Below are 16,247 nucleotides of genomic sequence, written 5' to 3' on the forward strand. Positions count from 1 at the left end.
AATAAAGCAGCATGCTGTTTACTGCAGCTGAGCCAGCAGTGGTTTACAGTCATCTAAATGGTCCAGGCCTTCGACCGCTTCGATCAGCCTCTCCACCCTATCGTTGGACAGAACTGCGCCTGCATTGCTGCGGAACTTCTTCTGAAGGCTTTCCTGGCTAAGTGGATTCCTCCAGTGACCATAGAAGGTGTCACAGCGCCCTCGCAGGACGTCTCCACTTACCAAGGTGACCTCCACCTCACCGTACATGATATTGAAATTGGCCGGGTTGTCGTGGGGGTGCTCCACACGGACACGGGAGAGGAGCGCGAGGAGCTCGGGCCGCTGGAGGGCCTCCGGATGGAAGGACTGCACCGTGACTTCTCCATCCAGCAGAGCGGTGCAGGCATTGAAAAACATAAGGTAAACATACATAAATCTATAAATTGCTCAACTATGTAAAAACATGAAAAAAACTAAAAAAAACTTTACCTGTAGGGTTGAAAGCATTTTGTCAATTTTTGATCAGGATCTGGATGTGAATTGAAATCTTTTGCCGTTGATGTAAAGTTGAAGAAATGTTGTCGTCTTCGCTCTATCTCAATGTAGAAATTAAATGATTGAAGGTAGAGGATGCTGATGTGCTAGAGTCATGGTGTGTCCACCTTTATATAGTACTGGACCACAAAAGACAATGATACACCCACGGAACCCACAGAAGAACCCGGGGTGGATTTTCCAAAGCATTGTTACTTTTAGATTAATAGGTGGGATTTTTCAGCAGGAAACAAGCTGTCTTATTGGATTGGTCAGTGACGTACGTCATCATTGATGAGGACATGGGTTGGTTGACATCACTGTAACTCCTCCCAGCTCCTTTGAGAATGCTTCTATAAACTTAAAGCATTCTTCACAAGCATCTCAATACTTCATTACAGATCAAGCATCTTCACTAGGTAAGTTTCTTATTTCTGTAATATTTTTCTCATATTATAAATAAACACAATAAATTTAAGCAACATAAATATACAGATCAACACTAATGTTTTACTGCCCATTCAGTTTTGATTGAGTTTAATATTTGTATATATTGGCACATTTGTTTGTATATATATTATTAAAAAATATATTTTATATAATATGATATTGAAATTGGCCGGGTTGTCGTGGGGGTGCTCCACACGGACACGGGAGAGGAGCGCGAGGAGCTCGGGCCGCTGGAGGGCCTCCGGATGGAAGGACTGCACCGTGACTTCTCCATCCAGCAGAGCGGTGCAGGCATTGAACTGGAAGGAGTGGCGTGCCTGGTGCTCCGTCTCCGGGAATGGGCGGTTGATGTACTTGGACAGCGGCACCCGAAGCAGGATTTCCTGCACCAGGTTTGGAGAAACGCTGCCTCCTTTTAGACCAACCAGGGTCTTGTGCACGACAGCGGCGGCATCGGCGATCCAGTGCATGCCGAGGTGTGCGGGAAAGCGCTTGAACGCGATGTCTTGCGTCTCTATGAGGAAGCTGTGCTCATGCTCCTCCAGGGAAGCAATGGGGTTCGGTGCGTAGTCTTCGTAGAATGCACTGAATCCGGCGACCCCGGGTACTGCATCCAGCACTAGAGGACTTGCCTCCAACCCACGGGATGCCAGCAGGGCTGCTTCGAGACCCAGGCGCGAGGCGTTACCAATGTGGAGAGGTTTGGACTGCGTTGCTGCATTAGCCATTGGTGCACCTGCCAAAGATGCAGCGATGGCCAAGGCATTACTGCACTGATTGCGATCCAGAGAGAGGAGGCGAGCACAGGCCGCTGCGCTGCCCATAGTGCCCACCACGCTGGGAGGATGAAACCTGATGGGGAAGACAAAGAAAGAGTCATTATTTCACCAGCTTGGATGAAACCAGCTCTCCACAACTGTGCTAGAGTGCTCTCGCCTAAAGCTTAGATTGTTCTTAATTTGGGGGGCAGCCGAACACATGCTTTTCAAAGTATACTCCATTGGGAGTTTTGTTTGTGTCCAGTGTCCAAAAGTTTTGTATTTGCAATTAAATATGTATTTACACTTGTTCAAACTAGAGTTGTGAGCTTTTCTTAATCCTGTCACCAAGTGCTGGTCAATACAGGTTTCTATTGTTGTTACATCTCCAGTAGTTTGTAGGGGCCTCGTTTATAAATGTTGCATACAAACCATCCTACATTTGATCTTGCAATCATTAATCTTGCATGAATGTTGGTGTGGATGTTAGTTATGGTTTAGAAATGAGGCCCCAGGTCTGTAATTATGGCTCTGTTCCTCCTTCAAAACGAGTATATCTAATATTTACACTCATTTTTTATTGTTTGCAGTGCGAAAACCGCGTAAAAGTCTGAATATTAATAGCAAATCCAATTAGATTCAATCACCTTCTGACATTATTCCAGAACTCAAGTGGATTCTGTTTTCACAGCACTCAGGAAATAACAAATTATAAGTGTTTAACTATATTCTCAGAGCACAAACAGAACTGCTCTGCATAAACAGCTGTATGAAGGAGCTTTGACAATTTTCACATGGCATCTGCGATGCTTCGACCCACCCAGCTGCGTGTGCTTTACCTCACAGAATACTAACGCTGTTATCCAGGCTGTGCTGTACTTAGACATGCAATTATTGCTCTCTTTAGTTGAGACAAAGAAATTAACTCTAACCTCTTAGGGATGTTGTGAGCCTCGTTGGAGAATCTCATCAGCCAACCTTGGATTTCGATGCCCACATTGAAAGCGGTTAGAATGTCAAGCCCACTTGGTTTGCTGTTGTTGTGGAACATGTCGCTTATAGCCAGGAGGGCAGGCAGTACTGCTCCAGAGGGGTGGGTCGCGGGATGCCAAGTGTCGTCAAAGTCCATCGAATGAGCCTGTGAAAAACCAACATGTCAGTCATGTTCTAGAGTGTCTTTCTGTTTCTACATATCGGCATTCATGTCTCATTGCCATGTCATTGCCTTCTCTAGCATAGCCAAAACATTAGAGGGGAAAAGGAAAATCTTGTGCATGGCTGCTGGTAGTATGAGCAAGACCCAATAAAACAGCCTGTCTAGTTTCTATTTGAAACACTTCCTGGAGCGTTATTAAACATGCTCAGTTTAGAGGGTTCGCAGCAGACTTTCCTACAACACCATGGATGTTTCTGTACTCAGTGAAAGTTCTACAGTGCTGAGGTTTCATCATTTGAGTGATTTTTTCACATTACCGCATTTAGCTGCCAAAAATGGCGATGAATGTTGCAAAACAAGTTTATAATTAATGCTTCATTGACTGTCTTGGCTGGATGCTAATTTCAAGACTTGCAGAACAGGACTTTCTGGAGAAACACTAAGAATGTGACCAGGATGTTGAATCACACATTCAGAATAAGCTGAACTAGGAAATTCAATTACAACTCAATGCACGTGATGACACTTACTGCTACTCCATTGACAAATGCTGCGAGGGTTGGAGAGAGCTTCACGCCTTGGCGCCCATAGACGAAGCTGACGTCATCAGGAGCGTACATGTGCTTGAGGAAAAAGATAAATGACTCATTCACATATCAACATACCAGAAATGGCCAACATTACTGCTCAAACATAGACATTGTTTGCACACCATTGATACTGGTTACACAGACATGCTGAACTATGTCCAGGGAGGAATTGTATTCTGTAAAATCATGACTTCACTCATTTCTGCTGGAAAAATGGTGTCTCTTAATGATGGAAAAACACAGGTTGTTTACTATTTACTATTGGCGCCATGCTCTACCTGGCAATGCTGAAGGGCAAGTTCAAACACATCAGTGGTGCTTCCCAAAAGCCCAACGCCGATGCTGTCCAGAACCATGCGTTTGCTGCGCTGCAGCACGGTTGGTGACAGATGCCTTGGCTGGATGCTCTGAATGAACCTGCCAAAACTGCTGGTCACTGTTTCCTCAGGGGCAGGACGCTCCGCCACTAACAACAGACGAGAGACAGTGTAAATGAACACTCAAACACTTGACATTGCCGGATAGCACCCATCCTTCTAAGTGCCAGCGACTATTCTAGATTAGTCAATTAGATATTCTGTATAAAAGTTTAGCTAAATTCCAGACCCTTACAAAAGCCTAGACTTTCACTTCTTTACTTTTCCATCAAGAGTTAACAAACATCCATTAACTGACAATAAGGCGTTGACAGTAGAGCTTGCTCACCGTCTAGTGCAGACTTATGGAGTCCTCGAGCAGCAGAAATAGCAGAAAGGTATCTGGTGGATCTCTGTGTACAAACATTTATGTTTGAGTGACTCAGCCGGACATACAGTATACAAAGTTAGTATACACTATATGTTTTGTTCACTTTTGTACCAGTTTAAAAAGCCTAAAAACACAGCTAAAAAGTCAAGTTTTATTATGTAATTACAGTTTTTCCTTGTAGGAAACAACCTCAAAAACAGTTATTGTAAATAGTTTCGATAATAAATAGTTTCAATGAGACACACACAAAAAATAAAAATAAAATAAATATATATATATATATATATATATATATAACAGTATTATGCTTTATCTATTTATTTAGAAATACGTGCTTCATTGTGAGTCTAAGAATAAATCAATTTGGTTACATTTGAATGTTTTTACAAATGATTAAGCTGAGCTTGACTGCACTGGTAAGCAGCAAACTCGGAGACGCAGCCTCTGTCTATTTTATCGCTTTCAGTTTTTCCTCTAGAGACAGCTGTACCACAGACTCGTGGATTTCCTCATTAGGAGGAGAGAGTTTGAGCTGTGAATACAGAGTGTGGGTTGTTGTGTAAGCGCATTTCAACATGAAGAAAACCTAAAATACTTGTGTTAAACTTATCCAAAGAAGCAAATGAACGGTAAGGTAAGATGAATAGGCCTATGTTTTAATCTGTTTCCAATAGAGGTTTAGACCAAACAAGTCACTTTGGTTTACTTTTTTTCCCGCAAGTAGGGGAAAAATACTTCAAGTTCAGTATTTACATTTTAAATGGGTTTAAATTGGTGTTTAAAAGAAACATAAATGTACAAAACACCATTAACATTTCACTGTTCAGTGGGTGTATCATATGTTAAAAACATACTGAAAAGTTGACATAAAAGTCTGCTCAAACTTACTGTAAGTTTATCCTCAAGTCTTGTCTATGTTGACTCCTGTCTGCTGGTTGTTTGAGATGAAACAGATTAAATCTCTGCAGTTGTCAGTGTACTGCCACCTAGACTGTAATAGTATCATTGCTCAGCTAAGATCGAGTCTTCAGAAATCTGTGTTAGAAAAGTGCCTAAAGGCTAAAACATCCATTCTGTGAAAAGTGTTTGACTCCTGCTCAGCTGTTTGCTGAACCAGACACCTGTGTCACTTACCTACGGAGGGGAGGGAGGATATGAATCTAAACACACCCATGAATAGGCTGTTTAGTGCACACTCACAATATGAGAAGTCTTTTGGCACATAGAGGCACTTTTTTTTTATTTTTACACGGCTTTGACAAAACTGTGAGGGTGTTTAATGGTCCTTTTTAATAAATAAAAATTGTTTGTACACATGCTTGTAGAAGTATGTATATAACCACCACTAAAAGTGCAGAATATTTTATCTGGTCGATATTGGTCACACTTTTGTTGGGGACCAATTCTCACTATTAGCTGTTTACTACAACGTTTGACTCAATAAATTCCTAATTTGCTGCTTATTAATAGTTAGTAAAGTAGTTGATGAGATTGTTTAGGTATGGGGAAGGGTTAAGGGATCTAAAATATGGTCATGCAGAATAAAGCATTAATATGTGCTTTATACGCACTAATAAACCGCTAATGTACTAGTAATATGCATGATAATAAACAACTTGTTAACAGTGAGAACTGGTCCCTAAACTAAAGTGTTACCCTGTTATTAATCAGTTATAAGTTACTTTTATATCAACTAATTAAGGCTGATCAAACCATTATTATTGATTATCAGATGACTTGACTGATCAAAGTATTGTATAACCACAAATGTTTGAGTATTTACTCTTTATCATCACTTCCTGTTTACACAACTTAATCTTATCAGCAGAAAGCTAAATTTAAAGGGAAGTTCATGGCATCAGCAAGTGGCTTTCCGGCAAGTTTTTATGGAGAGCCGGGTGTGCTTGGGCTGCTGGCCAATGGCATCAGTGCTTTCCTTGTCCTACTGCAGAACTTCCATGGGGCCAGGACTGGCGTTCCTGCAGAGGGAGTGGAAAACATACTAGCAGGTCTCATTGTGCTTTTTTTTTTTGCCATTTTAATTGAACAAACACACTTGCAAGAATCATACATTTATATACTGATATAGAAAATAATAGCAACCTATTTGCATTCATGCTAGTTCAGTGCAGTGCACCTACATCATGCATCCTTTTCTGTGCATCTTGTGTTCATTTATACAGGTGTTCATCTCATTCTAATTGGTGGAGTGTGTCAGCTTGTGGCAGGCTTCCTGTCTTTTCGAAAATATGACCATCTGAGTGGGACGTCATTTGTAGGATATGCAGCACTATGGGCAAGCTATGGGGCCACAAGAATTTTCCTAGGTGCCAACCAACAAAGTCCAAACCTATTCAATGAATCCGCAATGATAAACAGCACATTTCAAGATCTGTTCACAAACACTAGCATCAATAAAACTGACATGTTCATCAAGGAGTCTGCCATAGCTGGGCTGGTGCCTTACATCCTGCTTTCCTTTCTACTGGCCTTCTGTTCAGCAACCGTAAACTACATCATGCCCTTTGTGTTTGGGGCCATCACCCTCACGCTGATATTTGAGGCTGTGGGTCTGGTGGCAGGGTGGGCTCTGGTGGTTTCTGGGGTTCTGGAGCTACTAATCCTGCTCTTTGCCATATATGGCTCATCAGCACTGCTAATCAAGGGACTGGCCCAACGCTATGTGCTAAAGGGTTTTGGAAACCCTCTCTTCAACGTGCTGCTCCTAGGAACCACCAATGCCAGTAGCTCCCAAAGCTTGGGCCAAGAGAAGAAGAAGAACACGAAATATGCCGAACCGATGGCCTTGGGATTCTTCTGCGACACCGTCTCACCATTTATCTTTGCTTTCTATGCCTTTAACTACTTCCCGTCACTCTCAGTAGCTGCCATCTGGATAACCATCAATTCTGCTGCTCAGCTTTTGTCTAGCTATTACGCATACATGCGTCAAGACTGCTACCATGCAACCAAGTTTGGCCTGCACTGCGTGTTTTGGTTGGTGAAGACCTGGGAAGAGCATGTGGTGTCTGTAACCATCAGCCGGGCCGAAGCTGGTGAAGTAAGGCACGCCATGGTTGGCAACTGGTTCTTCGTGTCCGCCGCCTTGGTGATCTGTATCGCAAGTCTAAACAAAGACACTCTTGAGCTAGTTCACAATGCATTTTTTGTCCTGGTGACCATATCAACCATCTCTCAGATTCCCATTGAGAGGTACTACATCTTTTTTGGAGTGACCTGCTCCCTCTTCACTCTCCTGTCCTACTATGGCACCTTTGCACGCCTCATCAACACCATTGCCGAGAAGTCCTTGATCCCAGTTGGACCCCAGCTTGTCTCCACCGAATCCCTGCAGAAATATCTCAGTTACCTCAAGAGATCCAAACAGCATGAGCCTGAAGATAAAGGTGCACAGCTCCCCGATGCTTTGTTTTATCTTTGCAATGGAGTGGCTGCACTCTCAGCCATTCACAGCAGTCAGCTCGGCCTGGCGTTTTTCGACCTAACCGTTCCCTGGGTGCTCATCCCAGGAGCCATCATCCAGGCCTACGTCAGTCGACTACAGGTACAAGGTGGCCAGAGATTCGGCTCTGTTGTTCCCTCCTTTTATGTGGCTATTTGGGCAACTTGGAGCTGGTTTAGGTTTGCAGGTATGAAAATGTACAAATTCATAGATAGAATTAAAAAAAATACTTGGCTACAATTTTGGGTAGAAATCTAAGATGTATTTTTCCTGCAGGACACCGTTTGGAAATATCCACAGAGTCAGCGAATGGATTTGCAGCTGGGGCAATAGCATTCCTGGTCATCAATGCTTTCTTGATTCTAGTTGGTAGGTTTGTTTACAAATACATAAAATAGACTCTCACAACTGACTCCTGCTTTTAAAGCATTGCAAATTGGACTCTTTCTTTCTTTCTTTCTTTCTGTACAGCGGCCTACAGCAATCTTGTTCTCCTGGCATTGACCACAACCATGGAGGTCATCATAGTTTGTTTTCTCCTCTCTACTCTTGGGAGACTGCCCTATCAGCTAGAAGGTACTGTGCAGAAATACATTTTGTAAGAAAACATATTGTGAAAAATAAAGATGAAATAATGTGTAAAACTTACCTCACATTTTCTTGAAACTCTTTCTTTAGTTGCCATGCTAGCAATTTTCGCCATCATATGTTTGTATGGCATGCTAGCATCCCTTGTGAACAGTATCTTCTCCAAGACCCTGATACCAGTTGGACCTTCCCTTATCAAGGTATTAGTTTTATCTATGATCACAAAATGCTTAAATCATGTCACTGTTAGACAAAAACGTCCTACTGACTAACTGATCTTCTTTATCCAAGGACAAGAAAAAGAAGGAATCTGAAACCACATATCCATGTTATGTAGCAAACTCTCGGGAAACCAGTGGACTCCTCAAGATTGCCAAATCATTGGAAAACAATGGAGTGTGTGGCATCCCTACAGATACTGTCTACGCCTTGGCTGCTTCATGCAAGAACCCCAGTGCAATCGAGAAGATCTACTCTATCAAAGTACATGCCAGCAGACAAGCTATGAAACATAATATTCTTTTACAAATCAACAAATGCCTATGCTCTTTGTCCCCTGACCCACAAACTTTTATCTCTGGTAGGATCGTCCTGCAGAGAAGCCAATTTGCATCTGTATCTCAAGTGTGGAGCAGCTTGTGGCCGCCAAGCCTCCTTTCAGCCCTCTGCTCTGGGAGTTCATGAGAAACGTCTACCCCGGAGGCATCAGTTGCATTGTTCCCAAGGGCGATTGGCTCCTCAAACTCGGTAAGGTTATTAACAAGATACAGCGTTTTGTATTTGCACCCAACTCTTTTATCGAACTTGGAACAATCACCAAACCAAATGAAAACTATACTGAGTGAAATTTGTGATTCCCTATCATCTCCAGTCATTTTCACTGGTCATATTGTTCGCAGGTGTGGGTCCTGCATATGATCGTGTGGGGACCAGAGATAGCATTATGATTAGAGTACCTGACCACACTGCTACTGCTCACCTGTGTGAATTCACCGGCCCATTGGCCATTACATCAGCCAATCCCAGCGGAGAAGCTGACAGTACCCATCACGACATGGTCATCAAGTAAGTTTATAAAGACACCAAAAAGGGCTGCAAGTGAATATGAACTCTGCCAAACAAATGCACTGTATGTGAAATTATATTAAATAGACAAGGGTTTATTGATGGTTTTAAAGGCTGAGATTTTACATAATCCAGGCTGTTGTTACCTTCAAAAAACTTGATCAAGAACAAACCACAACACTCTATTGTTAGGCGCACTGATTCATTCACTTAATTAAAGCAGAGTGTTCTGAAATTAAAGGTTTACCTCTATTATTAAAGTTTACCTAATCTGAAGCCAACTTTATTATTAGGAAGGATGTGTCCTCTGCTTGTCTTGAAATTGTATATTAAAACAAGAGCTCATTTGCAATGGAAAAACATCTTAGCTTTGGCAGTGTGCATAATCGAAGCATTGTTTTCTTTTGTCCTGAAACAGCCGTCTTGGTCACAAGATCGATGGAGTCCTGTGTGATGGTGAATCCAATGAGGTGGTTGCATCGACTGTAGTGAACTGCCTCAAAATTGACGAAGGTAAGCTGATATCCCAAAGAGCTGATATCCTGTTATTATAATATATGTATTACATTATTATTAATAACATGCATTTTGTTAATTTTCAGGAACTATCAGCATTCTTCGTGAAGGTTGTGTGCCTGCATTGAAAGTGAGGCAGATTTTTGAACGAGTAAAAAGCAACATGTTGTAGGATTACTACCAACATCAGCTTCGATGGCACTTTTACTAGCTTTGTTTAATTTGAAGGATGTTTCAGTTTGCATATGAAGGGAATGCTTTGAAATAGCTTGACATGCATATGAATCAGTTTTGATATCACTTTACTGCATTATCAGTTATTCCGAGCAAGAAGTATCACCATGAAACCATGTTAAAGTGAGCATTGTTTAAGCTCATATTAAGTGAGCATTAGCTACATAAACCTGTTACTGTACTGCTGTGTAAATGTATTGTATGTTTGCCAATGCTTTTGAAGGTTGAAAAGTGTTCTAATACGGAACTGCTATTCTTATTAATTTATTGCTATTTATGCTCTTTCAGTGGATCATGCCTTTGTTGATCAAGAGTAAACACACTGAATAGGAGCACTAAGAAATCTGTTCAACCAGTGAATGAAAATGTATTTAAATATTGCCATTGCACAGTATGCTTGTATTTGTATACTGTGATCTGAGAAACTGTGTGTATGAGATTTTGTGCTGTCTAATAAAATACTGACATGAATATTTGTTTTGTCATGAGAACCGAACCTTATTGAGCTTATATTCCAAGCAAGCTTTCATGCTATTTGTAGTAGAACCAGACAGTGAAGACAATAAATACAGAGCACAAAGAAACACATCAATATACAAAATAAACACAAAGAAAAATATTAAAGAATTTACAGAAAATATGCAATGCACTACATACAGTAAATATACAGCAATATGTGCGGACCACATACAAACAAGAAGGAAACAATATATAAACGTTTGCAGATAATGGTTGTATAAATAGAGTTGCAATCAGTATTATTCAACTCCCTTGACCTGCAAGACATTCTGATGCCGTGAAATTTTTTTAAATGAAAACAATTCAACCAAAGCATCAGTAAACTATTATAGAAACTTTATTAATATACATTTGAGTGACTCTGAAGATGTAAAGTTGATGAAAAGTGAAAAATCAAATTGGCTCTAATCGTTCAAGTACAAAATTATTCAACCCCCAAGAGTTACATTTTATGCGGGATATTTTATTCTTTCTAACCTCCAATAAACATTGCTAGCATGCGCTAAGATGCTTCTGAGACCTCTCTACTGGGCTCTTTGCCCATTACTGGCTTGAAAAAGCTTCCAGATCACTAATAATCTTTGGTCTTCATGTTTCCATGGGCTTCTTCTCCATGAGATTTAGTCTGGAGACTGAACGCGCCACTCAAGAATATTCTATGACCAATCCCTGAACTAACCTTCAGTAGATTTGGATGTATACTTCTGTCCTGCAGAAAAGTCCACTGATCAGCAAGCTTCAGTCTCTGCACCGAAGGCATTACTGAAGGAATCTTTGCCAAAATGGGCTGATGCTTCAAAGAAACCATGGTGTCCTTCATACAGTCCAGATTCTATCTTCAAAAAAGATGCCCCATCATGAGAGCCATACTTGTCTAGTGTTCTTCTTATACTCTGTACTGAAATGCCTTTTCCTCCTCTAGGCCATCATGCAAGTCTTTGGAAGTTAATAGAGGGTTTTGCTCAGTTGCTCTGATCAAACATTTTATTGATTTTGTGATTTTTCTTCAATGCCATCAAAGGTTTTCTGGTACAACGCATTTTAAACTTATGGATTAGGCTGGCAGCTGAGTCTCTACACCTTTACTATCTTCTTGTAGCCATAGACTGTCTAATTGAATAAAACAATTTCTTCTCTATTGCTTTTGTGAGAGCTGTTTGGCTTGGCCATGTTTGCCACTCAACTTTAGCACATGCATGGGCTAAATGTATGTATGTGTAACAACTCAAGCTAGTTTAGTTTTGTTATAGAGTTTCCAAAGGCTAATTGTATTTTAACACAATTTTGTTCCCTACCATACAAATAAGTGATTTAAAAACAGCAGCATCCAGCAGTGGTTGAAAAAAAAAAAAAACACATACCTGAAAAATATTACATTATATATTGACATAATCGCTGTTAGGTTCAGAAAAAAAAAAAAAAAGCAAACAAGCAGAAAAGCTTATATTTGACCATTATTAAAGTTCCTTGGGGGGTTGAAAATTTAGATCACAATGATATACATAATCAATAGAAGTATAAGAAGCATTCTATATATGTACTGTATATATAGTTGATTGTTGAATTAATTTACTTAGTGTCTAACACATAAATACACGTATAGTTCCATATCAGTTCCTTTGCAAACGTGTTTGTTCTAGAATTTCTCTTTACGTAAACACCTATGAAACTGATGAGATCACATTGAACTTTTCTGTTTACTTTTAAGTTCATTTCCCTTTTTCCTTGCTAAATAAATAAAAAGTCATTCCAAAACCCTTAGTCATACAACAAAACAATTCCTGCTCAAGTGCGGCATCTGAAAGAAAAGCATTTCGATGTTTTACATGTTTGCCAGCATGTCATGCCATTCACGCCCATAACCATCATTCATCATCTCTATTTTAAAAGCATTTTCAAGCCTTTCATGTAATAATAAAATTAAAGACAGACAATGCAACTAACAGGAAAATAATGACCCTTACACACACAAAAAAAGTATACTTCAAGTTCATTTTATTAAAGTTCAAGTATATTTTAAGTATACTTGTAGTAAGTATATTAATATCAATGTACTAGTGGTATACTTGTAACTGTACGATTTCAGTACAGCTTGGGACTAAATTGGCCTCTTTTAGTTTATTAAAGTATACTTTTCATTCATTACTTTTTATTGTTAGTTTAAAATAAGTATATTAATAGCACACAGGATTTTTGGTTCCACATACTGTGTGTTTGATTAATTGGTTCTCTTTTTTAGATTCACTTTAAATCACTTTGATGCCACTGACAAAACCTTGTAGAGGACCATTATGAATTGCTATGATACATTTCCAGAACTTACTTTTGTATATAGTCCATCATTTACTTCTCAGCATGTTCTTTTCTAATCATGTCTGCTTCATTCTTTAACTAGTGATGTTTTTTTCCTCCTGTACTGACTGAGCAAAACATAATTAGTCTTTTTGAGTCAGAGTTTAGCAATGAAAATGCCATGATATGCAGGCCTAGAATTAGTAGACTGAACGTTATTGTTGCACATAATAACTGATTTTTTATTAATAGCTTTTTCCTGCAACTTCCTTCACTGTGGTGCAGTTTGCCAGTGTATATTCATGGTCACTTAATTATGGTTATAACTATTAATTTATTACATTTAAATAGCACTTTTCAAAGCACTCAAAGTGGATTGCACCTTATTTCTTTAAAGTCGCAGTGTAATTTCACTGTACTGAGTAATATTAATTAAAAACATGTAGTCACTACAGGGTTATTTTGTAATACTGTAGACCACAAATTTCAAATGCTACATATCAGTTTCTCTCCAGAAATGTGAACGTGCTACAATTATGCGTTAAATACCAGCTCATGTTAAACTGTTCCATTTGACCGTGTTATTCAGTCTATTTCCTTCTTCCTCAGTAAGAATGGAAAGATTGCAAAGCTTTCGGTCATCAAACGAGACAATCCTCCTGTACACTGTAAAAAAAAAATCTGTGACATTTACGGTAAAATACCGGCAGCTGTGGTTGCCAGAACTTCACCGTAAAAAATATGGTAGCAACATTTTAGGTTTTACAGACTTAACTTAAATTCACAATAAAATACCGTATTTCATTAACTGATGTAATGTTAATAAACCAAAATATTGAAGTGCTAATATCTGTTTTGAACCATTGTAATGCACTGATAACCACCAAAAACTGGTGGTGATGAGAAAGTCACATGATGAACTAAAGCTCATCACAAACAGCTTTCCTACGAGCTGAGGAGGACCATACTTATATATAGAAGGTGCACAGTGTCATTCACACAAACACTAAACCCCATCATGGTGACACACATGAAACTGAAATAATGCAATAAACATTAATTTAACAACATTACATGTAAGATTAAACCCTAATGTACACAACTCATAAGAAAAAAACTAAGAAACATGTTATTTCAACAAAAAAAGCATCTAATATGAAGTGTCATGCAGGGAATTCTGGGAGTGTCAATTTACAGTTTATCCCTGTAAATTATACTATGACTTTTTCTTTTTCACTTCCAAAAACCGTATTTTTAACAGTATTTTACTGTAAAATTACATGAAATGTAATTACATTTATTCACCGAATATAGTATGGAAACTTACTGTTAACCAGTTAACAGGTTTTTACTGTAGCATTTTTACAGTCTTTTACTGTTAAAATCACAATAATGTTTTACAGTGTAATCTGAAAGTATGACCAGTCAGTTTTGTGAAGGGTAAGGCATTTTCCATAGTGAAGAGAGAGTATGATTATTAAACGGGGATAAGGGAAGTTTTTATTAAAGTTTTCACACATCCATTTCAAGAAAAACATCAAACATACGCGGTATATAAACAATGTAATGACTGTTTTTTCCCAGAAAAGAGTAAAAAACAGGTCAAGACGTATATTTAAGTGTTGTTAATTTAAAAACTAGTTAGAGTTTCTTACAAGTTAGAAAATAAAGATAAAACTAGGCCGCTGACCATCTATCTAAACAAAAAAAAAAAGAAAAGTATCAGATAGTTCGTTAAAAAGTACGTGGCAGTCAAAATCTTACCCGCCCCTAACACATCCCTAACACCGGAGACCGTAAAGATAGCTTTAAATGTATGTTAATAGAATTAAACAAAGTAATGTTTTTAATAAATCGACATCATTTCTTAATTGATGAAAACGTTTTACCTGTTTTTAATATTAGACCAGCATTTTTACTTTAAAAATTAGGATAGCCTATACAAGTTTTACCTTATAAACAAATGCCGCCTAAGCCGCAGGAAAAATGTTGTTTGTTTTTTATTTTAGTTTAGTTTAGTTATTCACACTTATTTGAGTAATATCTTTATTTACTCTTTGGTTTTTGTCAAGCTTAATTCTGCTGGCGTGCTAACCCAGACTTTTTTTTTTCCACTTTAAATGGGGTTACACAAGTTTTCTTCTAAACAATCACCTCTAAGCCAGAGGAAAATGTTGTTTGGTTTGTTTTATTTAATTTTAGTTTAGTTATTCACACTTAATTTAGTAGCCTAATTCCTTTAATCGGTCTTTTATTTTTGTCAAGCTTAACTTGCGGTATGGTATAACAGTTAAAACACACACGAATGCTTGCACAAATATCTAACTGTAATGAAAGCAAATGTTTTTGTTTCATACTACGTAGTAAAATCAAGACAGTATAGCGCTTTGATTTTCCGTCTGTAACGCTTGTGGTGTGTTATCTATCAATTAAAACAGACGTACGTAATTAAATGTCTAAGGTTTTTACAACACGGTACGAAATGTAAATATTTCGTCTCACGCAGTGCAATGAAACTAGAATGGTGATGAGGGGGAGGGTGTCTGGGTTGTGTGAACACTGAAGCGTCCATATCAGCGCAATGTGTTTCAAAAGGTTGTAAACATCTAAGGCAGTTTCCACGGTCGCAACTCATTTGCAGTCTAATGAGTTTAAGGGATCTGGCATTGTAAACTTTGTTGATGTGTCAGGCAAAGTTCACTGATCAAAGGATCTCAAATGTATCTATTTATGACATGCACCTGTGAGTGTGAGCTTTGTCAAAGTTTAGTCAAAGGATCAGTGACTGGTCAAAGGGTATGAAACCTACTGACCCTTTTTAACGACAAATGTTAATAGCCTAATGTAGATCTGGTGGATGTGATTTCACAGAGGTTCCGGATACTCTTAGATAGATAGAGAAAAGACGATAACAATAAAGTGCTATAAATAGGGGGAAGGTTGCTACGGAAATGTAATAGGCTATAGATTACAAGTTATCCTATTTAAAATCTAATAAGTAGCGTAACTATTTCAATTATTTTAAAAAGTAATGTAACTGATTTTATTACTTTTTTTTAATTACTTTTCTAAATATGTAATGTTTAAATGTGATCTTATCAGTCATGTGTGAAGTATAATTTTAGAACATGCCTCATTCAGCCAATAAATCCATCAAGACAACAATAGATTCATTTAGTAACACAATACATATAACAATCACCCTACAAAAGCAAAGCTATCAAGGACATAGTTTTACATGGTTGAACAAACTGTAGGCCTCAAACTTGACACACAAACCTATGACAAACAACAAATGTAAAACAATTAAGTCTTTACATCACAATAAATACTTAACAAAAATGACAAAGTTA

General features: G+C 38.6%; 1 protein-coding gene and 1 pseudogene across 1 annotated transcript; one reads left to right on the forward strand and one right to left on the reverse strand.

The window, feature by feature from the left end:
- On the reverse strand, positions 1-4,557 carry LOC107661550 (cis-aconitate decarboxylase-like). The gene is made up of 7 exons (XM_016451184.1): positions 4,549-4,557; positions 4,176-4,239; positions 3,749-3,936; positions 3,411-3,503; positions 2,657-2,862; positions 1,206-1,818; positions 1-333 (listed from the first exon to the last, which is right to left on the reverse strand). Exons 1-7 carry the CDS (start codon positions 4,555-4,557, stop codon positions 19-21), a joined length of 1,488 nt encoding a protein of 495 aa, XP_016306670.1. The 3' UTR covers positions 1-18.
- A 1,512-nt stretch (positions 4,558-6,069) lies between these two features.
- LOC107661552 (uncharacterized) lies at positions 6,070-10,110 on the forward strand (annotated as a pseudogene).
- The last annotated feature ends 6,137 nt before the right edge of the window (positions 10,111-16,247 follow it).

Source organism: Sinocyclocheilus anshuiensis, unplaced genomic scaffold, assembly GCF_001515605.1.
Source record: "Sinocyclocheilus anshuiensis isolate Anshui unplaced genomic scaffold, SAMN03320099.WGS_v1.1 scaffold731, whole genome shotgun sequence".
Taxonomy (NCBI): domain Eukaryota; kingdom Metazoa; phylum Chordata; class Actinopteri; order Cypriniformes; family Cyprinidae; genus Sinocyclocheilus; species Sinocyclocheilus anshuiensis.